This window comes from Phragmites australis, chromosome 14, assembly GCF_958298935.1.
Source record: "Phragmites australis chromosome 14, lpPhrAust1.1, whole genome shotgun sequence".
Classification (NCBI taxonomy): Eukaryota; Viridiplantae; Streptophyta; class Magnoliopsida; order Poales; family Poaceae; genus Phragmites; species Phragmites australis.
Window position 1 is genome coordinate 27,984,304 of NC_084934.1, and position 23,323 is coordinate 28,007,626.

Here is a 23,323-nt window from a genome sequence, read left to right on the forward strand (position 1 = left end):
AGTGAAAGGCCCGATGCCGCATTTAAGAGGGCGCGTGGCATGTCACTTCCCACTGCTCCTGTCACGCTCGGTGTCAGCCCCTGCCACGGCTTGGCAGGGAGGCGTGGGGATATTTAATGCACGGGTCCCATCCCACGTCATCTGGCGCGCCTAGGGATAACATAGCGAAGCCCAAAGCGCCCCGCCTCCCGTCCTGCTACGTCAGACTCGCTCTGACCGAACAAGCACGCCGGGCTGCTCAGTGGCTGCCCGGTGGGCCCTCTTCGCGGCGCCCGTTGCAGAACAGCATCATGACGAACAAGACTGGACGGGGGTGCGTTTTCAACCCTCCCCGTCACTTCGCGCAACAGCCCATGATGGTTGCTTTCCATTTATGGTGCATTGGAACTCGTGCCCTCCCTTTCTGGGCACGCTACCGCCGTCGAGTATTTAAGGCGGGGCAGGCTCCCGGAGATAGAGAGAGACGATTCTCGGACAAGTTGAGGTAACAGAAGCTCAGGCGAGTAGGAAGCCGAGGAAGAAGACAGGTCTAGTATAAGCACAGAAGTTGAGATCACCGAAGAACAAGGAGCCCGAAGGTCTAGGATAGACAAATATTCTTGTATCCAGCAAAATCTCTGAGAGACTTTCTCAGAAGCATTTATAGCACACACACAGGAGTAGGGTGTTACGCTCAGTGCGGCCCGAACCTGTCTAAAAACCTCCTGAGCATTTACTGCATTCTGCATCTGATCCTTCCATTCCACCTGCCATCGCATTTACGCCCATTTATTTCACCCGCAAACAGATTCAGAATCATCCCCCAGCCGAATCTCAGAGGGGGTCCCTCCAGATCCCTACTAGAGGAGTCCATCCTCCGACAACCAAGATCCAAAAAGAATCAAATATCACACAAGAAACATCATCACATACAATATCACACTTTTTCGGACAGTTCGGCGAAAGAATAGATCAAAACAAAGCTACGAATAACAAGTTATGATTTTTAAAGATTAAAATAGGACTAAAAGAAGATTATCTACAGATGAAATTGTGTTGCTAGAAATTTTTTAGAATTTTCCAAAGCCATCTATGCTTTTCTAGGATATTTTGAATTTTTCTAGCATTTATTTGAATTATAAAAGTATTAAATATAATTAAATAAACCTACAAAAATATTATTAAATTTGATCAGAATTTAATTCCCTAATTATTATTAGTATTGGAATTATTTTTACATTGGAAAACTATTAATTGTGTAATATTTAATAATTATGACATCAGCAACACAGTTAAACAAATAAAAGAAAACGAAAAGCTAACTGGGCTACTAAATCGGCACCACACGCTGAGGCGGCTTGATGACATGGTGGGCACGTTGGACTCAGGTGCTGACGTGACTTCCACGTCACCAGCTGACTGGGATTATGAACCGAAGGGGTATGGTGATGACATCTCGGCCGTTGGTTTTGGATCAGACGGCTCACCTTGGTCTCCTTCACTCCCGACGACGAGGACGATGACTCAGAGGGTTTCAACGGCGGCGCGTCTGAAAATGCATCTAGGCCCCAAGTGGGTTTTGGTGATAATGACAAAGCAATTAAAGAACTAATGAGTTTTATGAGTTATAGACAGGTGTTAGTTCCATCAAGTGAAAAATGTGATGTGTTGTGAACCCCCCAAAAATGAATAAAGGAAAGCGACTTGGCTCCTATGCTTTTTAAATTCTTTTATGCTTTATATTTGAGTTTAGGATGCTGTACTATAAAGAGGGACATGAAATTTACTTGGTTGTACAGAGACAGTGCTCAAAAGTCCAAACAAACCCTTGAGAGTCCTAGAAAGTTAGCCCTAAAACTTTTGTTTCAGAAAAATACGGAAGGTCCGCACTTTTCTGCGGAGTATCCGCACTTGTGCGAAGGGTCCGCACTTTTGTGCAGAGGGTTCGTACTTTAGTGAGTTCTCAGCTAACTGCGGAAGGTCCGCACTTTTCTACGGAGGGTCCGCATAAGTGCGGAGGTTTCGGATTTGTGCGGAGGGTCCTCCCTTTTCAGAGCATAACGGCCAGTTTTTTAGTGTGGAGTATAAAAACCCCACACCCTTCAATACAACAGCACCTGAGCCCTTTAATTCCGACCAGCTTTGAGACAAAAGGCTTCTAGCACATTAAAGCTCCTTTCCACTCCCCTTTTGTGATTCTTGTTGAGATCTTTGCTACGGTTGAGTGAATTTAAGAAAGAGTGCTAGTGAAGTGCAAAGCCATCTTTTGAGCACTCGTTTCTTCGTCAAGCCGGTGGTTTCAAGTTCTTTACTTATGGTGGTTCGTCCACCTAGACGGCAAGGCGTTGCTCGTTGAGCTCCTAAGTTTGTGGTGAGCCTCGGAACATTTGTATCACCTCAACAAGTTGAGTAAGAAACCCGAATCTCAATCTTTGTGGTCGCTTTGGTGAGTATAGGGTTAGAAAAGACCCGGCTCTTTGTGAGCTCCTCAACGGAGACGTATGCACTTTTTTGTGGAGTGGCCAAACTCCGGTAAACAAATTCTTATGTCAACTTTGTTCAATTTCTAGCATTTATTTATAATCTTTCATTTGAATAGAATTCTAGGGTTTAAACCCGATCTATCTCGTTGCAAAGTTTGAGCTGTAGGTATTTGGTCTTATAGGCTGGCATACATCTACTGATGCTTGGTAACTTATAAAATTATCACACCTTATCTCATATTTTGCTCCAGTTCAAGCTTTCTTAAAAGGTCTGGAGTATCCGCACTTTTCTTCGAAACCTCCGGACAAGTGTGAATGTTCCGAACAAAAGTACGGAAGGTCCGAACTTTTTTAATCCACTGTTTTAAGTTTGCAGAATTTTTAGATTTTGTCTATTCATCCCCCCTCTAGGCGACATTTCAGCATCACCGGTGAGCGGCGAAAAGCTCATCGTCGTGCTCCAAACGCTGTGACGAGCGGTGAAAAACGACCACGTGCTCACGACGAACACGACTGGGCTACGTGTTGTTGTTGACGGTGCGTGGTTGAGGCTAGCGACGGCTTGAAGCTTTAGCTCTCGTCAAAGACGGCCTCTGCGGATGATTTCGCCTCGTTTTGATGGGCAAAAGTTGCAGGATGCTCTAAGGAGGGTGTAGGGACGCATATTTATACACGGGAGGCTCCCTATCTCCAATTCTACTCAGATTTGAAAAGAGACGGCAGTGGCGATCCGAACTGTGATTCCATCGATTCAAACTAGCTTGGAATCCTATCTCTTGGGCAAAAGAGTATAGCCTCCAGATTCTTCCTTCTTTTACTCCGTAGCTTATTTCCAACACAATCTCGTGAATTTGATTGAGGTACCGTGCGGCCGGTGATTGAACTCTCGTGGACATCTCGGGTTTGGCTCGAGCTTTGGCCAATCTACCACAGGCTTGAACTTCTAGAAGTCCTCCCGATCCTGCTTGGCGGTTTGGCAATCGATCTCTGGCTTGGACACGACGGCATCCACACAACGACGGCCGGCTAATGCTGCTGCTGTGCTGAGCAGAGAAAAGAGGGGAGAGGAGATAGCGGGCTAGCCCGGTTTGGTTGGGTGGGCCGAACAGAGAGAAGAAAGAAAGAGAAAAGGAGAGACGTGCTTCGATCTATAACTCAAAAAGCTTCTCTATTTCTTTTCCTATTTTCTCTCGTGTATGTACACATATATATTTATACATACAATATATATACCACATATAAAAATTATATATTAGCTCACACAATCACTCAACAATCAACAAAGAGATATGTACTCATATATATATATATATATATATATATATTCTTTTACAAGCAAAATAAAATAGCCCTAATGTATATATGTATTTATACATATAGCACACATACTCACATATATGTGTATATACATAAAAACACACATTTTTATTTTTTAAAACTCTTTTATTTTCTTTGAAAAAGTTTGTTAAAATTTCGTAGTTTTGAGAATTTAGACTGATATTATGAAAACATTTTAAAGACAAATCTATACATATGATTTTAATATTTCTAAACTAAATATTTTAAAAACTATTGTTAATCAAAATTTTGAAAGTTTAACTAAATATTTTAAAAAATAACATGTATTTATGACCGGAAGTAAAATATATTTAGAGTGCAAGTCCAAATCAGGCCCATAGTCCAATTCTGGAGCTCCAGCAGGCCTCCAGCCTTTACTGAACTACCTATAGGGCCCTAGTTAAACAGGCAAGGTTTACAGCCCACAGGTCAACAGGCCCATACCCGGCCCATTTACTCCCTGACTCCGAATATTTTATTATTTTTACTCCCTGACTCCGATTTTTTTTATTTTTATAAAAAATCCCCCTGACTCCGAGTGCGAAGTGCGAAGTGCGGACACCCGAGCCGCCGCCATTGCCGAGGAGAGAGAGAGAGAGAGAGAGAGAGAGAGAGCAGAGCGTGGACGGGGAAGAGGAGGAGGAGATGGGCGGGCTGGAGCAGGAGCAGGGCCTGAGCCTGGGCGTCCTCATCGACATCGTCGACGAGCAGTGGATGCGCGACTCCCTCCCTGCCGACGGTGCGTGCCTCCCTCCCTCACCTTTCTCGCGATCCATCCCCTCACCGTGCTAACGCCCTCCGCTCTGGTTTTTGCAGACATCCCCGTGCCGCCGTCCATGGCCGTCAAGACCGAGGACGCCGAGGATCCAGCGCCGGCCAGTACGCTCGCTCTCTATCTGCCTACCTACATATCCCTTCCTCTCTTGCTCAGTCCGTAGTGTCGCAATGCGTTCTGGTTCCGATCTGCGCGAGGAGAGAACCGAGAGGCAGCCTCCGGATGCGCGTAGTCAGATGCCGAATGCAAACTCGAAGTAATGGATCGGAGTTAGGCCATAGGCGTGGTTCTGAACCGCAGTGCTAGGTCAATCCTTCTGTTGGCTAAACTGTAAGCTAGATCAAGAAATTTATTGAACAAAATGCAAAAACTCCCAGCATTTCCCGTGGACATAGATAAATAGGTTCCCCTCGAATAAAATTTCCCATGGGAACTATATCGTGTGAAGATTTCCAATGCCCAGATAGTTCTTTTTTGGTTATATCTGTTTTGCTTGAATGTGGAAGAACATGCACTTATTAGGATGTATAGCAATGTCTTGTTATTCATATAATCGACTAAAAAATATTCACATAAACAACTAAAATATATTTATATAGTCATTAGACATTCTATCTTTTAGGTTAAGATCCGGTTGAAACAGACTTATGTAGGATTTAGTGAGCATGATACTCTTTGGCCACTTCTAGTTGCAAATTCCATTTGTTATGCAGGCTATAGTTTAAGGGGTATGCTGCTTCTTTTCCTTCGCAACTTCCTGAAAGGAAAGTAAAATCATATACACAACTGAACAGCAAGCACTGGAGGGTGTAGAGTGTGGATGTTGTAATTTATAGTGTCTAGGAAACTATTAGTCAAGTACTTGGCTCAAGACTGACTGTAGCTTATGGTTTCATTTAGCATGCTGATCCATACGACTTATTTCAATTGAACAATTAAGAAGCCCACCGGGCCTTCTGATTTGAGAAGAGAAGACAGTTTCAAATGCAAATTAAAATCTCTTTTACTTTCCTCAATAAAATTCTCTCTGCAGTCCACATACTTCCATATTTATATTAAGAAACTCATACCTTGAAAAGTATCAATTGTTAGGCACTTGTAAAATGCTGGCGGTACATTCCTGAAAAATATAATTAAAATGTTTTACAATCTTAAGGCACCATTTTAGTAAGTGTCACTTCCTAGAGCAGATTCTAACTTTTCTGATATGATGCTCTAAATACCTAACAGATCAGGAAAGCCAACCAGCACAAGGGGATGTATGGCGTGATTTTGCCTTGGAAAATCTCTGATCTCTCATGACAAGGTAAACGTTACTGCTAGCTTGTCTACAGACTGAAATGATGCAAGATTACACTTATTTAGGGCGCACCCTAAAATCTTGTTAAAATAAATCTCTAGTCTGGGGCGGTACATATTATATGTTTTTTTAGATCTGAAGTTGGATTGCCCACAAGATACTTTCTTGTTCACTCAATCAAAAATATAATTGCTTTATACGATTTGAAAGCTGTCATAAACAAAGGATATAAATAATCTGTTTTGAAACTCAAGAGTCGAGAGGTCGATATGTCCTGAAACTGAAATTCATGCATGTCTGTAGTACGTTCTCTTATTTTTGGCCATAGATCCAATTGTTTAATGTTTTATGCTAGTTTAATGGGGATCAGATATCAATGGGAATGAGCACAATGCAAGCCAAGTTGAATACCATCACTGTTTTGCACGTATTAAAATGCAACAATCATAGCAAAACCAGTTAACATTGAATTCAAGCATGATGAGTTCTGTGTAGAAAATTATCTGATGCTGAGATTTATGGAGGACAGATGCATATAGAGCACTATCCGTCGCATTTGAGCTGGTATGTTGATAAATCTATGCTTAATTTGGTATGAGTTGCAGTGCCTCCAGATATGGAGATTCTATGCCGAGGGCCTAAGCGTGGTGCATCATGGCTTCTGCGCTGCGCAAATGTTCACCTGAACTTAATTTAATATCTGGTTTGAACTGTAGTTTGTTGTGGCCACATTTAAAACCTATGCAAGTGTTCCAGATATTGGCTGCATGATGGCGTTGAACCTTGTGTTAGCCTGTTATAAATTCTATGGTGATGATGAATTGATGACAGCAATTTAGTTATGCAAGTACTCCAGGTGCTGCATGATGGCGCTGAACCTTGTGGTAACATATTGGTGACTTTCTGGCATTGTGCTTTTGAAGCTGATGTTCAATCGCTAGTTTTTCATAACCTAGCATAAGGAATGTTTTATTACACTTGCATTCCATTCCAAACTGTGGTTGTTAACTTCTTGTTCTACATGGATCCTGTGCAGCCACATGCTAAGCCTCCTTTGATTTGTACTACTCCCGTGCCACATGCTGCACACTTGCACTGCAAGTGCTAGAATTTTTTTTAATATTACTTTTTTACGGATATTACAAAAATAATACTGAAAATGAAGAAATTTTAAAAATAATACTTATTCGTTCAACGGTTCGGTGAAAATAACTTTTTCCCAATCGTACGGCGAAAGTACTATTTTTGTCAAACCGTATGACGAAAATAGATGATATTTCCTTGGCGGCAAGTTAGGGGTCTCGACGGCAGTTTCGAGGCTATTTTTGGCAAACCGTTGGACGAAAATTAATTATCGTCAAACCGTAGACGAAAAATTAATTTTGGCCAAACGGGTAATCGAAAACTCTGTGACCCTCACCCCTGCATTTGTATATGTGAACTCATCTCATTTCGCTGCCCAAACGTGACGGTGTGAGCAAAGAGTGACCGTGCGAGTAGAGAGGAGAAGAGAAGAGGAAGAATGGAGAAGGAGGAGAAGGGGGAGGAAGAAGAAGAGTAAGATAATTTTTTTAATTTTATATTTAGATGTATGTCTACTGTTTTATCTATATGTAGATTTAATTAGGGATTAGAAAGAATTTTTTTTATAAATGTTGATTTTAGGTACAAATCGTTGTATTAGGTTATTTTGGGTATTAGGTTAAGAAAATAAATATATGTGCGTACAAATATTAGATCTCAATACTCTAGTTAAGATGATATATGTAGGATTGTATTATTGGATTATAGTAATATGTGTTTTAAATTGAAATACGATATTTATTGGATTATTTTAACTTAGGACTAGTGGTTTGCAACATAAAACAAATTGAGCATTCAAAAAGCAATGCAACACCGGAGTATTTATGTTAAAATTTTAAAAATCAATGATTATTATGTATTTGAAAATTTGCAAGACTCTTAGTATCAAATGATATTTGAAATTTTAGCTTTTTATTTCATTAGTTCAGACTGCTAGTTTACGGAGTAGTTTAGTTACTATGATGCTACTATCTTATTATGCTATATTACTATGGTGGGAACAGCCAACGAGAATATCTGGATGAGAAACATTCATCTTTTCCACCATCCTAGTAGATATTTTCTTGCACTCGGTAATCTGTCTTTCCATAAGCCATACTTCGTTTAGTGGTGGAGTATTACATATCATTGTATCTTGTCGAAGATTGTGTATGAGTAGGGTACGAGTCGATATATATTGTCTTATATATTATAGCCACAGACAGATAATAAATGCTTATGATGACCTTTATGTGATGTACTTTACTTTCTTCAATAAAATGATCGGAATTTATCTTCTACCAATATGTTTTTTAAGCCTAATGATTTCATTGGATTCCCTGTCGTACATGCAGAGGCAATAATAACTACTTGCTGAACTTTTACATAATAAAATGACCACACTAAGCAACAACTTCTACAAGGAATCTCTGCTAAGTATCAATGCTGCAACTTTTTCAGTTTTCATAGGGAATCATATGCTCCAACCTCCAGTCAAGCCTGTGTACTCAGTTCATGCGTCAGCCCTTATTTATTATAAATAACCCCACTCTTATCCATGGATAGATCACTCTTTCATCAACTTTGTCAACTGCAATGTCTATCTCAACTCCACCAAGCTCACCTAAGAAATATTAGGGGCTTTTCATCCCTCAGGGGGTCGAACCGCTGATGTACTTCTGTTGTGATCTTTGTAGGCTTCGCGAGTCCCAAGACATATCCTATACGTATGGCATTCGCTTCTTTATGTGTGTCAACTACTAGTATGATAAGCCTCGATATGGATCGTATGAGTATCCACCGATATAGCGACATAGATCACTTATGTGGTATTTTTCATATGATTTAATGCATTGTCTTACTAATCTTCCTTCTTGTTTCATTTGTCCAGTCTCCTCCACCTATCTGCGACTTCATGGAATGGCTCGACATGGAAAAAAAAAAGAGCACCAAAAGCGGTGGGTCGACATGAGCATGCGGTGGAGGAGAGAAGCGTATGAACGCCGGGAGTATGGGCAACAACATGAGGAACTACAGCAGAAGTGTCAGGAGGAGGAGCGCATGAGGAAGGCAGCGGATGAACTCGTCGTGACTGAAGCACGCGAAGCAGAGAGAGAAAGGAAGCGAGAGAGGGTCTGTCGTGCTAGGGCGACGGTCACCAATGCTCTGAGAAAGGAAAAATATTCTAGGTGCACTTAGTAGAGAGCATATATTATAACCCGACATATTTTCTTTTCTTAAGACATGTTAGGTTTAGCAACGGCACGCTATTAAGTTACTCTTTAGATGTACCGTATATACCAATGTTTATTGTCGTCAACTCTTTATGGTTAGGGTCTATTCATACGACGAAAAATATCATATCACATGTAATGTTAATCAGCGTATGTAACCTCTGTACTGGATTCTATGTTGCATATGCTTACAACTACTTATTATAGCCTCCCATGTAATTTTTATCAGTTGTGTCCTATTGTCGGACAAACGATTCTATGATTTATTTTACATATTTTCATTCCGTATAAGAAATAAGTTTAATTGTAAAATAAAAAGAGATATAATATTTTGTTGACAGAAGAAAAAAATTTGTCCATTCCAACGTAGGAGATAGGGTTCACGTAGAGCTCACGGGGATTTTTTGCTCAAGCGTTTGACAAAAATAAGTTTTCTGTCACCAATTTGGCGAAAATTAATTTTTTATGTACTGTTTAACGATAATTAATTTTCGTCCAACGGTTTGACGAAAATAGCCTCGAAGCTGGCGCCGGAGACCCTAAACTGTTGTCAGGTACACGTCACCTATTTTCGTCATATGGTTTGATCAAAATAGTGTTTTCATCAAACTGTTGGACGAATAGATATTATTTTTAGAATTTCTTTATTTTCAATATTATTTCTGTAACATCCGTAAAAAGTAATGTTAAAAAAAATTCGCGAGTGCTACCCCTTCATGTCATGTGTTGTAACTCGTACGGCATGTGTATCTGTTCTCCACACCTTTTACAGAGAGGCACACACTGACCACTGGCTCAGCAGCTTGCTTGCAGCTTCACAGTATTCTTCTTCTCGATCGGTTTCCATCGACAGCGCAACTTGCGTCCTGTCAAAGGGCATGTTAGGTTTAACACTGTAGCTGTCAAAGTTGCATCGTGCCATTACTAAAACTATAACCAATCGTCACAGCCGGCCATTTCCCAATCATTGGCCATGATTTCCCTTGGCCTCTAGCAACCTTTTTCTTATGCTTCGCTCATGATGGCACATGATGGGTTAACGATAAAACATAACCATACATACGCCTTCACCTTATCATGCCTTGCATTTGTATGGAAATCATGGTGTGCTCTTGCTGATTATTTGTGAGAATCTCCCTACAGTTTCTCGCAGCTGTTGTTTATGCTCCAAGTACGTCCGCGACGATGCCAGGCTCTCGTTTTGGCGGAAGGCAGTGGTTTCTTTGGACTGCCGCAATGGAAAAGGCTGAAGATTACGTGTAACAAACTGCGAACTGATCTTGTAATTATCGTTTCAATCATCGTGCGTATGGAAAAGAATATGCTTTTGTGGTACGCCATGTTATTGCTAGCTCCTACTGATCGAACGCACACTGGTGTCTGGTCGGTCCAAGAAGATCATGTTGGTGACGGAGAATGCGCCACAGCTTTGACAGCATCCGGTTCAGATCATGTTTAAAACATAGAAAAAACTGTACTAACTCGCACTCAAACCCGTATGGTTCCAATGTGCTCATAATCCGAGTGTTATTGCTGAGTTAGGATGATAATAAATTGTTAATGATAGAGATCATTTTCAACCCAAAGAAAAAAAACGATAGAGATCATTTATATGCATGCACCCATATCCAAAATAAACTAAGGGAGCTGGGGCAGCTTACACACTGTCAAGCAGGGAGGAATCATGCACGAAGAGAGAGTGCATGCGTACGCTCAGTGGCATGCAGAGGAGTCAGATAGTGAGGCTATCTACCTCTGTCTCTCTCTACTTCCTCCTCTTCTTCTCTCTTTTTTTCTTCCTCCTTTCCCTCGTCCATGGCAAAAAATTGTTAGGGGGCTCAGGGGGTTTCATTGGCTGCGGAGAAGTAGGATGTTTGCATATGCTAGTTTTATGACGCTGATGGTGGAAAGCATGTGTCAAAGGCAATCAGGCCGGCCATAGGTGCCGCTCGATCGGTCGCTGCCCCTTCCTTCCAAATTGGCGCGCTCGGGGACGATTTGCTCCATGTGCCACGCCTCGCAATGATATGATTCCTCTCCTCCCTCGCGTGCCACACCTATATATAAGCTCTCCATGCTTCCTCCTCAGTAGGTGAGGAGGTGATCGGTCGCTTGCGACCTGCTGTGAAGCAGAGGTACAAGCTCGGTTCTTCAGGTGGTAATGGTGGGTATAAGCTACTGCTCACTAAGGAGGAGTGGCTAGCTCGTATGAAGAAGCGCGATGACGAGGGAGGATCCAGTAGCTGCGGCAATGGCGGCTCCCATCGTCATCATGGCAAAAACCATGGGTGCGGTCGCAGCAACAGGCTGCGTGACGGCAACGCCATCATGTCCGGCCCAAGTGGTGGTCGGGACAAATGTCAAGATTATGGCAGATTTGGCCATTAGGCTAAGGATTGCCGTAGCAAGTCGAAGCGTGCTAAGGCCCACCTGACATAGGGCGACGACGATGAGCCCACGCTTTTGATGGCCAAGGCTTATGTTGCATCGCTCGCCATGTCCACTCCGCAGCTGGTCGAGGCGAAAGTATTTGCATAGTTGGATCGAGAGGAGGACCGCGACGATCAGATGTGGTACCTTGACACCAGTGCTACAAACTACATGACCGGGTCGCATGCTGCCTTCTCCGAGATCGACTCTGGAAGCTGACGCATCGCCAAGTTCGACGACAACTCCATCGTCAACATCGAGGGGTGTGGCATGATCTCGTTTGCCTGCAAGACCGATGAGCACCGCGCGCTCACAGGGGTGTACTTCATTCATCGGCTCACCACAAACATCATCAGCATCAACCAACTCGACGAGAATGGTTGCCAGGTGCTGGTCGACAACAGCGTCCTGCAGATCTGGGACTCAGATCGACAACTGCTGGTGACAGTGAGGCTCTCCCCCAGTAGGCTATACATGCTCAGCCTCGACATTGTGCGACCGGTGTGTCTATCGGCAAGAGGCTCAGAGGAGGCATGGCACTGACACGCGAGATACAGGCACCTCGGCTTTCAGTCCCTGCGCAAGCTCTCCAAGCAGGCCATGGTGCGAGGGCTGCTGCGGATTGATCACATTGATCAAGTCTGTGATGGCTGCCTCACCAGGAAGCAGAGGCGAGCATCCTTCCCCCAAACTGGTGAAGTATCATGTGGAGCACGTCCTCGACCTTGTGCACAACGATCTCTGCAGGCCGATCACGCCAATGATGCCAAGCGGCAACCGCTAATTCCTGCTGCTGGTGGATGACTTGAGCCGCTACATGTGGCTCAGTCTCCTCGTGAGCAAGGACCAAGCTACAATGGCGATCAGGTGGTTCCAGGCCATGGCAGAGGTGGAGTCGGGAAGGAAGCTAAAGGTAATCCGCACCGACTGTGGCGGCGAGTTCACTTAGATGGAATTCGATGAATACTATGCCGAGCACGGCATGCAACGACAGCTCACAACTCCCCATTCTTTGCAACAAAATAGAGTCTTTGAGCGTCGTAATCAAACAGTGGTCGCCATGGTCCGAAGCATGCTAAAGGTAAAGGGCCTCCTCAAAACATTCTGGGGTGTGGCCGTCTCCACCGCCATCTTCATCCTCAATCGTGCACCAACTCGGAGCATCGATGACAAGACTCCATACGAGGCTTGGCATGCCATGCGGCTAGCAGTGCACTTCTTTCGCACTTTTGGCTGCATCACACATATCAAGAACATGAAGCCCCACCTGAAGAAACTGGACGACCATAGCAGCCCGATGGTCTTTGTCGGCTATTGTCGGAGGGTGAACTCCTGTCGCAGGGATCCAGATGGACCCTTTTTTGAGATTCGGCCGGGGGGATGATTCTGAATATGTTTGCGGGAGAAATAAATGGGTGTAAATGTGATGGCAGGTGAGATCGAAGGATCGAATGCAGAATGCAATAAATGCACTGGAGGAATTTTTAGACAGGTTCGGGCCGCACTGAGCGTAATACCCTACTCCTGTGTGGATGCTATAAATGCCCTGGGAATGCCTCTCAGGAATGTTGCTGATTACAAGAATGTTTGTCTATCCTAGAGCTTCGGGCTCCTTGTTCTTCGATGGTTTCAGCTTCTGTGCTTGTACTGAGGTGTTTTTCTGTCTTCGTTCTGGATTCTTCGGCCTCTGAGAATGTGTATCCGAGCCTTTTAACCTCTGAGAGTCCCTTATTTTTGTCCGTGCTCGCTGGCTCTTTTAAATACTCACCGGTGGTAGCGTGCCCCGAAAGGGAGGGCACAAGTTCCGAGGCGCCATAAATGGAAAATCAGTCATTATGGGCTGCTACGCGAAGTGACGACGGGGTTGAAAACGCGCCCCCCGCCCGGTCTCGGACGTCATGATGGCATTCCGTAATGGGCGCCGCGGAGAGGGCCCACCGGGCAGCCACCGAGCGGCCCGGCGTGCCCGTTCGGTCTTGTACGCCTACCACAGCAGGGCGGCAGGCGGGGCACCTCGGGCCTCACGAAGCTATCCCGAAGCGCGCCGGATGACGCGGGATGGGACCCGTGCATTAAATGTCCCCACGCCCTTCCGCCAGGATGTGGCAGGGACTGACACCGAGCGTGGCACGCGCCCTCTTAAATGCGGCATCGGGCCTTTCACTGGCTGACACCTCATCACTGGACCTCTGTGGGGGCCACCGATGAAGGACTTCTTGGGCCGTCGGGGAACCGAGTGCTCGGGGGTCACTGTTCACATCCTCGAGCACTCTCTCCCGGAAACGCCATCTCTTGGTCCTCGGGGAACCGAGTGCTCGGGGGCCACTGTTCACGGCCCCGAGCACTCTCTCCCGGAATTGATTGTTCGGATCCTCGGGGAACCGAGTGCTCGGGGGCCGCTGTTCGCAGCCCCGAGCACTCTCTCCCGGAACTACCTTCCTTGGGTCCTCGAGGTACTCGGGTGCTCGGGGGCCACTGTTCATGACCCCGAGCACTCTCTTCCCGGCACTTGGTCTTCGCAGATTATCGGGGAACTCGGGTACTCGGGGACCACTATTCATGGTCCCGAGCACCCCCTCCTGGGACTTAGTCTTCTCGTACCTCGCGGAGATGAACCCCGCGGGAAGGCGCCCCATGGCAGATTGCTGGCATGGCCTCGGGATTCGGGGACCCCTGGTTCCTGATTCACCGACAGCTATGAAAGCAGCTCCAAGGCGTACCGAGTGTATGACCCCATTAGCAAGTGCGTGCACATGACGCACGACGTCATCTTCGACGAGGCAGCACAGTGGGACTGGAGCGGCCATGGTGAGGTTGATGCGGTGAGCACATGGGAGCCATTCACTGTGGAGTGCACTACGGTGTATGAACCAAGGGCGGCAAAGATCGATGACATGGCTAGCCACCAGGAGTCTCCATAACCGCCAGACAACGTGCTTGCAACAACACCAAGCGCGGTGAACATGGACACATGCGGCGCCAAGCGTAATGAAGTCCGCATCGCCGCTGGCAAACCTAGAGGAGTACCTCGACATCGACCACGACGATGCTACACTCCGGTTTCGCACCATCGACAACGTCCTCGGGCCAGTCTCACCCCGCAGGCTCATGCCGCGCGAGCTACTCTTCACCATGGCAGATGAGCCAGCCTTGTTCCACGAGGCTGAACATGAGGAGTATTGGCCAAAAGCGATGCTTGAAAAGATGAAATCAATCAAGGACAACGACACATGGGAGCTTGTCGACCCTCCTGCTGGCCATCGACCGATCGGGCTCAAGTGGGTCTCCAAGGTCAAGCATGATGAACATGGCACCATCGTCAAGCACAAGGCACGACTCGTTGCCAAGGGGTACGTGCAGCGAACCAGCATCGACTTCGATGAAGTCTTCGCTCCAGTGGCGCGCATGAAGTCGGTTCGTGCACTACTTGCTGTGACGGATGGAGTCGGTTCATGCACTGCTTGCTATGGCGGCACACAAAGGCTGGCAGGTTCATCACATGGACGTAAAGAGCGGGTTCCTGAACGGGACCCTAACCGAGGAGGTGTATGTGGCTTAGCCGCCTGGGTTCATCGTCGACGACAGCAAGAACAAGGCGCTGTACGACCTACGTCAGGCACCCAGCGTGTGGAACGCCAAGCTCGACGCTACCCTTTCTGCTCTCCGACCATGCGGTGTACACTCACGGCAATGACACACGACAGGTGGTCATCAGAGTGTATGTTGACGATCTCATCATCACAGGCACTGAGGTCGACGACATTCACACTTTCAAGGCCTAGATGATGAACAAGTTAAAGATAAGTGACCTCAGGTTGTTATCCTACTACCTCGGCATTGAAGTGAAGTAAGAATCGAACGGTATCTCACTGTGCCAATTGACTTGACCACAACAACCGCTTGATGCCCATGGAGGCTCGATTGAAGCTCAGCAAGTCAAGCTAAAGCCCGTTGGTAGACGCCACGTTCTACCGAAGCACCATCGGTAGTATTCGCTACTTGGTAAACACGCGCCCGAACATTGCTTATGCGGTGGGCTACGCTAGTCGGTTCATGGAGGAACCGTATGAAGAACACGTGACTGAGGTGAAGCACATATTACTGTATGTCATAGGACGCGTAACTATGGTGTTCACTACACAAAGAAGGGAGACGACGGGCTAGTCTTGATCGGCTTCAGTGATAGTGACATGGCCGAGGACGTCGACAACCGGAGGGGAACCACATGAGTGTTCTTCTTTCTTGGAGGAAACCTCATCACTAGCAATTACAGAAACAGTGGGTGGTGGCACTATCGTCCTGCGAGGCGGAGTATATCGCTGCGGCTACCACGACGTGTCAGGGTATTTGGTTGGCGTGAATGTTGAGTGACCTCCTCGGCTCATAGTCCGGTGCCCCGATGCTCAACGTGGATAGTATGTCCACGATTGCTTTGATCAAGAATCCCGTCTTTCACGACCGGAGCAAGCACATCGACACTCGATTTTACTTCATCCGGGAGTGCGTTGATAGAGGGAAAATCATCCTCGGGTACACTCGTACAGAGGATCAGCTCGCGGACATTCTCACGAAGCCGCTTGGCAGTGTCAAGTTCATGGAGCAGTGCGCGAAGATCGGCGTTGAGATTCCTGGTGAACTAGGCACAGGCAAGTATTAGGGGGCACAATGTCACTTAATCCTCGCACGTTCTCCTGAGAGTTAATTTGCTTTAGTGTGCGTCAGTTTTTTTAGTCATTTGTTGAAGCGTTTTTCAGTTTCTTTTCTCCAGTTTCCTGCCATCAATCTGGTGCTTAATACCCACACGTAGTGCAGGTCATAATGTGGAATAAGTGCTCATCAGTTTCTTTAGCTGGTTTTGTTTAAATAGCGAAGCAATGTACAGAAAACGCTGCTCCAGTCGGACAGCACAAAAGACTTGTGTTTGTGCATATTTTCTCCAATTCTCGCGTGTGTTCGTGTGTGAAATCGGAGTTGACGCTCTAGGTGATCGGCAAGCGATCCTGACACGGAGGAGGGGCTGCAAGGCGGCGGGGAGGTGGAAGGCAACCGCCAGCGGCAAGAAGCTGCTGCGGCTGCGGCTGCGGCTGATGCGGCTGGTGTTCCTGGTTCCCGCGCGGCGGGTGGTCGCGCTGTTCGCTGAGCTGGTGCGGCGGCTGTCGATGGCGGCGAGCGCGGTGGACGCGGCGGCCGACTGCCCCGCCATCGTGCTCTCCTCGCAGTGGGGGCTCCCCGTGCTGTACCACTCCGCGAGCACCGGCTGGAACGCCAGGCTGCGGGCTTTCTACCTCGAGAGGAGCCTCTCCGCCGGTGGCTCCGGCACCGGCTCCCCGTGCTGATCAAGATCACAAGCCGGCCGGCCGACGCCGGCCACGTCGATTGACGAATGCATGGCTGATCGTAAGCTGCAGTGGGAAGTCTCGTACCAACAACTCTCCCATGTAGTAATCATCTAAGGCTGCTTCTGATAGTTCGCCATGCATGCACATGGCTAGCTAGCTAGCTTGCAAGACTGTATTGTACTCTCCAAGTACTTTGCATACATTTAACTAAGGCAACTTGCGATTCAGTTTTGAAAAGAAAAAGATGATGAAGAGGCCCTGCTGTACGTCTGGGCTCTTAATTTTGTTTGCCACGAGCAATTGAACATCCTTAACTAACCATTTGAATTGGCATGGTTGATGGTTATATACACGCACCATCGTGAACAAATTAACAAGCCAATGGCATATCAATAGGCACCCAATTTCCATTTCAAGCTCTCAAACGATAGGTGGCCGGTAGTCACATGGCATGCCTGCCTGCCTGCCTGCCTGATAATAGAAGACAAAATTGGTTGAGTCCATCGCACAATATGCATGTCTGAAGAGCAATTGCTTAGCAGCATCAGGATATTAGAGAAGCAACAGTCACACGCAAAGCAGAAAGCAGCAGTAGGTCATCCCATAAACTTCGCTTACTTCACATTTCTCCTCTACTAATCTAGTGTGGTGTATGTACATGATTGGAACTTTAAAGCAGTTAAACCTTACATGTATACATCATTAAACAACATCTATTGGTACAGAACGTGCAGTTGATGGTTACTTCTGAACTCAGCCGAGCCAGCAGGGACAGCAACAGGTTCAGGGCAGATGCCTTCTGAACTTTCCATGTCATCCAGAGCTCTTCTTGCATATATCGTAAATCCAACCGCAAAGACAACGGAGAGAATAATAGATACAATGTTGTATATTATTTCCACTGTTGTCATTCGATGCTTGCGATAACTCAGCTCTGCCAATGTGCGTATCAGCCGTCCGCTGCACAAAAGTACCACAAAATACGAAGATCATGATAAATTTGGAGTAGTTGCTAGTGCAGTTGCTAACTGTTGAGCAGCTACCATGCTATTGCTTCTGTTTAAGTTGCAGTCCATTGTGAAACTATTATCATGATATCAACTAAATATATTTCAAGTAATCACTAAGTTATTACTGTGGAGGTCTGAATCTAACCTATAGATGTTGACGAACACATCAGGTACCATTCCAACAACTGAACCACATATGTAAGGGCCGAACTTCATCTCGGTGACAGTTACAGCATAGTTAAGCATTGCATATGGGAATGGTGAGATTCTTAACAATGCAATCACCCGGAATTGTTGAAGCCAGCTCCCTTCACCAGCCAGTTTAATCAGAGCAATCTGCCGTGGCCATTTCTTTTCTAACCAGCCCTGTATGTTGACAAACAGACGAGAGCAGAGGAGTAGCAAATTATGATTCAGGACATTGAGCACTGCATATATAGAAGTCAACTGGATTTAGAAACATTACATTTAGGCGTTCACGAAACAATGAGCCGATCCCATACGGTATCGACATGCCGATGGTGATCCCAGCCATGATGATCAAGAAGCCGAAACCGTAGCCGAAAATTATTCCTGTTAGCCACATTGCTGGACCAGAAGGCAGGAACACCACCGGGAACAGTGCTAGAGAAGTGATGATCACGACCGCTAGCACGGGACGTGCAAAAGATTTTGCTTCCCATTGAATAATCGGCATGAGCACCTACAATATGAGACGTAGAAAACATATTTAGTAGTTAGCCTCATCTATCGTCCAGATTACCATTTGTTCACTTCAGCTATGTGCGCACCAATGGAACACCATTTTGATGATACCGATATGGAAAACTTAAATACAATCTACTGTATAAATTTGGGAATTCTTCACAAAAACTTCAATTAACTACATGATATGCGCGATAACACATCTAATTGATAATTCGTATGTGAAAATTGTTTCAATTGATGGGACTAGGCACAATCCCTTCGGACTGGGAGAGAAAATGAAGATTTTTTTGCGAATAGAAAATGAACTAATTTCCCTACCAATCCGAAGGGATTGCGTCTAATTTCATGCCTACTCAAACAATGAAACAAGCCCTTAAGATCAGATAAAAATATCACCTTCTCGGAGACAAAGGGAAGGCCCCATTTGATGAACACGTAGCCCAGCAGAATTAGGAGCACCGATCCAACCACAAGCCTCACCCACGGGATGGACGACGTCGACCTCGTCCACGACCTCCTCTGCACAGGCACAGGCACAGGCACAGGCACAGACACACCCGCCGTGCTCACCTCTGCCGCCGTCGCAGCCACCGCCGGCGGTGGCGGCATCGTCAGGACCAGCTGCGCGTGTTCTTCTCCCCCAGCGATCCGCTCGGGCCCTTCACCTCCATCTCCCCCGCGGCTCGGCGCCTCCGCGTATCCGCGCATGCCCAGCGAACCCACCGCCCGCGAGCTAAACCAAGAACCACACCCACCCATCCTCCGATCAAACCACCACTTACGTCACGCGGAACTGAAGGGAATAGAGGGTACCGCACGCGTACTAACGTGCTTGCCTGGTCATCGCGCTCGCGCGCCGTGGACGCCGCCGCCGCGGTTGCTTGGGCGCCGGGAGCAGCTGGGGAGACGCGCGTCATGGCGAGGGAAAGGAACAGGGGAGGGAAAGAGAGAAGAGAAGGAAGAGATCAAGTTGGAGCGGGACAAGGGCGGCCTCGTCCTCCCGCAACCGCGAGGATTGCGGCAGATGGAAGGGAAGGGATGGGCCGGGCTCAAGAGATCTGCAAGTGGGCCAGATTGGACCGATAAATGGCTCGTGGTCCAACTATTAGCCCACATCTCTCTAAAAAGAATAGCCCAGCCCGATTACTTGGGCTCTTGCGTGAATAATTTGGAATATAGCAAATTTCGCTTGGAACCGCATATTAGTGTAATTGGTGCACTTTGAACTACCTTTAACAACAAATGTTACTTTTAATTATATATTTTATGCTAATATTTTAATTTGTATCATGTTTAAAGAATATGTCTTTTATAATGCTCACGTGAAGAATAGTTCCATCCACTTTAGATCCTTAGCTCAACGTATTCAACCGTAAAGCCATCATACCTGTACTCTGACCCTCTAATACATGTTTGTTGCATCGACTAGGGACATAGCATTGTGGAAATAAGTGACAGCAAGGTTGTCGATGAATCAGGAACCAGAGGTCCCCGAATCCCGAGGCTAGGTCAGCAATCCGCCACGCGACGCCCTCCCGCGGGGATCATCTCCGCAAGGTACGAAAAGACTAAGTCCCGGGAGAGTGCGCTCGGGGCTATGAACAGTGGTCCCCGAGTATCCGAGTTCCCCGATGATCTGCGAAGGCCAAGTGCCAGGAAAAGAGTGCACGGGGTTATGAACAGTGGCCCCCGAGCACCCTAGTACCCCGAGGACCCAAGAAAAGTAGTTCCGCGAGAGAGTGCTCAGGGCTGCGAACAGCGGCCCCCGAGCACTCGGTTCCCCGAGGATTCGAACAGTCAATTCCAGGAGAGAGTGCTCGGGGTCGTGAACAGTGGCCCCCGAGCACTCGGTTCCCCGAGGATCTGAACAGTCAATTCCGGGAGAAAGTGCTCGGGGCCGTGAACAGTGGCCCCCAAGCACTTGGTTCCCCGAGGACCAAGAGATGGCGTTTCCGGGAGAGAGTGCTCGGGGATGTGAACAGTGACCCCCGAGCACTCGGTTCCCCGACGGCCCAAGAAGTCCTTCGTCGGTGGCCCCCACAGGGGTCCAGCGGTGAGGTGTCGGCCAGAGAAAGGCTCGATGCCGCATTTAAGAGGGCGCGTGGCCTGTCACCTCCAACTGCTCTTGCCACGCTCAGTGTCAGTCCCTGCCGCATCCTGGCAGAAGGGCGTGGGGATATTTAATGCCCGGGTCCCATCCCGCGTCATTCAGCGCGCCTCGGAATAACATCGCGAGGCCCGAGGCGCTCCGCCTGCCACCCTGTTGTGGCAGGCGTACAAGACCGAACGGGCACGCCGGGCCGCTCGGTGGCTGCCCGGTGGGCCCTCTTCGCGGCGCCCGTTACGGAACGCCATCATGACGTCCGAGACCGGGCGGGGGGCGTGTTTTCAACCCCCCCCCCTCATCACTTCGCACAGCAACCCATAATGACTGCTTTCCTATTTATGGCGCCTTGGAACTCGTGCCCTCCCTTTCAGGGCACGCTACCGCCGGCGGGCACGGACAAGGTTGGTCAGATCCAGCTCTCCAGCGCTCAGTACGGCACTCTGAGAGATTGAGAAACTCTGGAACACAGAAGCTGAGACCACCGAAGAACAAGGAGCCCGAAGCTCTAGGATAGACAAACATTCTTGTAACCGGTAACATCCCTGAGAGATATTCTCAGGGCATTTATAGCATCCACACAGGAGTAGGGTATTACGCTCAGTGCGGCCCGAACCTGTCTAAAAATCCCTTCAGTGCATTTACTGCATTCTGCATTAGATCATTCCATCCCCCCTACCATTGCATTTACATCCATTTATTTTTTCCGCAAACATATTCAGAATCATCCCCCCAGCCGAATCTCAAAAAGGGGTCCCTCTGGATCCCTGCGATAGGAGTTCACCCTCCGACCGAGGTAGACATGGTGGGGGTGGTGTAACGGTGCAGGTGGCAACTTGAGGAGTGACGGCGATGAAGTAGACATAGCCAGAGAGGAGTGTCCGTGTAGGCGATGACTTGAGGTGGTGACATCAACGAGGAATACAAGCAGATGCCAAAGTTTGCCAGCGGCGGTACTTAGACTCTATAGGCCGATACGGAGAGACGGCTCTAACAACTTCAAACCAAAGGAGTAAGCATGGAAGAAAGAATGAACAAAGAGGAAGAAAACTGGGCATGAATGAGCAGTCCATCTTCCCCGTTGAATCTATGGAGCTAAGTGGATAGAAATGTTTGTCACATGAGCATAGTTAAAAGCCGAATCCTTAAACATGGTGCAAATTGAAATATCAGTGTAAAATATATGGTTCAAAATGACATACATTGTTAAATATGGTTAAAGTACACCGAGTGTACTAAGAGCATCTCCAACTAGTCCCCTATATTTGACCCCATATATTTTCTTATAGGGATTCTCCCTATCCAGACTGATCCCATATTTCTCTAGGCGTTCCAACCGACCCCCTAAATTTGACCCGCTATATTTCATTCACCTGTATTTTACTACTATCATGTAACTGCAAAATTAATTCTAATAGCTACATTTCTAACAATCTGTTCCCAACGACTAGTTTTTTCAATGACTATTTTTTTTCCAACGGTTACTTTTTTTCAACTGCTTTTTCCAATGGCTACTCTTTTTTGTAACAACTATTTTTTCGTAACGGCTACTTTTTACCAACGGGTAGCCATTCACCAAGCTAGTCCTCTGGCTGCCATTCACCAAGTCTCACTCCCTTGTAGTTCCCTCTATGGCTGAAATGAGTCATCATTTTCTCTTAGATTCATCGTCGGAGGAGGATTATGATGACGAACTCATTCTTACTATACTACACCAAGCACACACTCAATATGAGCTTATGAATGCTGCACGACCTGGCGGTTTCGTGCCTGGATGTCAGTATATCAACCGCAACAGAGAACCCGGGCATTAGAGGCTATAAGAAGACTACTTTTCAGATGCTCCTACCTACGATCAAACTTTCTTTCATCGCGGGTTTGTAAATGGTCTATTTTTGTTTGTTCGTCATTTTGTTTCATCCTCTTGGGTTCGGTTGATTCTTATTTCTTTCTTCAGGTTTAGAATGGCTCGTTCTCTAATTCTTCGCATTCTGTAAGCTGTAGAACAACATAATGATTATTTTGTGCATAAAAGAGATAGAAACAGATGTTTTGGGTTATCTCCTTTGTAGAAGATAACCGCAACATTTAGGATGCTAACTTATGGAGTAGCAGCAGATGCTACCGATGATTATATTCGGATTGGAGAAAGTACCACTATAGAGAGTCTTAAAAGGTTTGTGAAAGTTATTATTGAAGTCTTCGGTGATGAGTACCTTAGATCCCCAAATGATAATGATACAACTAGATTACTTAAAATTAGAGAGCAAATGGGGTTTTCCGGCATGCTTGGGAGCATAGATTGCATGCATTAGAAGTGGAAGAATTGCCCTGCAACATGGCAAGGTCAGTTTACCGCCCATGTGCATGAGCCCACCATTATTCTAGAAGTCGTTGCTTCACAAGATCTTTGAATTTGGCATGCCTTCTTTGGTTTACCAGAGTCTCACAATGATATTAATATTCTTCACCGTTCTCATTTGTTTGCAAAGCTAGCTGAAGAGCACGCTCCAGAAGTGAACTACACTATCAATGGTCATAATTATACAAATATGATATTA

General features: G+C 46.5%; 2 protein-coding genes and 1 pseudogene across 2 annotated transcripts; 2 read left to right on the forward strand and 1 right to left on the reverse strand.

Annotated features, from left to right (window-relative positions):
- The first annotated feature begins 4,344 nt into the window (after positions 1 to 4,344).
- Positions 4,345 to 6,722, forward strand: LOC133889970 (anaphase-promoting complex subunit 13-like). Its single transcript, XM_062330397.1, has 4 exons — positions 4,345 to 4,539; positions 4,617 to 4,679; positions 5,806 to 5,881; positions 6,481 to 6,722. The coding sequence occupies exons 1-3, from the start codon at positions 4,446 to 4,448 to the stop codon at positions 5,865 to 5,867; spliced, it is 219 nt and encodes a 72-aa protein (XP_062186381.1). The 5' UTR covers positions 4,345 to 4,445; the 3' UTR covers positions 5,868 to 5,881; positions 6,481 to 6,722.
- A 9,278-nt stretch (positions 6,723 to 16,000) lies between these two features.
- Positions 16,001 to 16,937, forward strand: LOC133890395 (uncharacterized). The gene is made up of 2 exons (XM_062330780.1): positions 16,001 to 16,247; positions 16,585 to 16,937. The coding sequence occupies exons 1-2, from the start codon at positions 16,001 to 16,003 to the stop codon at positions 16,935 to 16,937; spliced, it is 600 nt and encodes a 199-aa protein (XP_062186764.1).
- Positions 16,938 to 17,539: 602 nt separating this feature from the next.
- LOC133890083 (uncharacterized) lies at positions 17,540 to 19,654 on the reverse strand (annotated as a pseudogene).
- Positions 19,655 to 23,323: the final 3,669 nt, after the last annotated feature.

Coding starts and splice junctions, on each gene's coding strand:
- LOC133889970 (XM_062330397.1), top strand. CDS start 4,446: ATGGGCGGGCTGGAGCAGGAGCAGGGCCTGAGCCTGGGCGTCCTCATC. Junction 4,540..4,616: donor CGACTCCCTCCCTGCCGACG/GTGCGTGCCTCC, acceptor TGGTTTTTGCAG/ACATCCCCGTGCCGCCGTCC. Junction 4,680..5,805: donor CGAGGATCCAGCGCCGGCCA/GTACGCTCGCTC, acceptor AATACCTAACAG/ATCAGGAAAGCCAACCAGCA.
- LOC133890395 (XM_062330780.1), top strand. CDS start 16,001: ATGCTCAACGTGGATAGTATGTCCACGATTGCTTTGATCAAGAATCCC. Junction 16,248..16,584: donor TCCTGGTGAACTAGGCACAG/GCAAGTATTAGG, acceptor TTGACGCTCTAG/GTGATCGGCAAGCGATCCTG.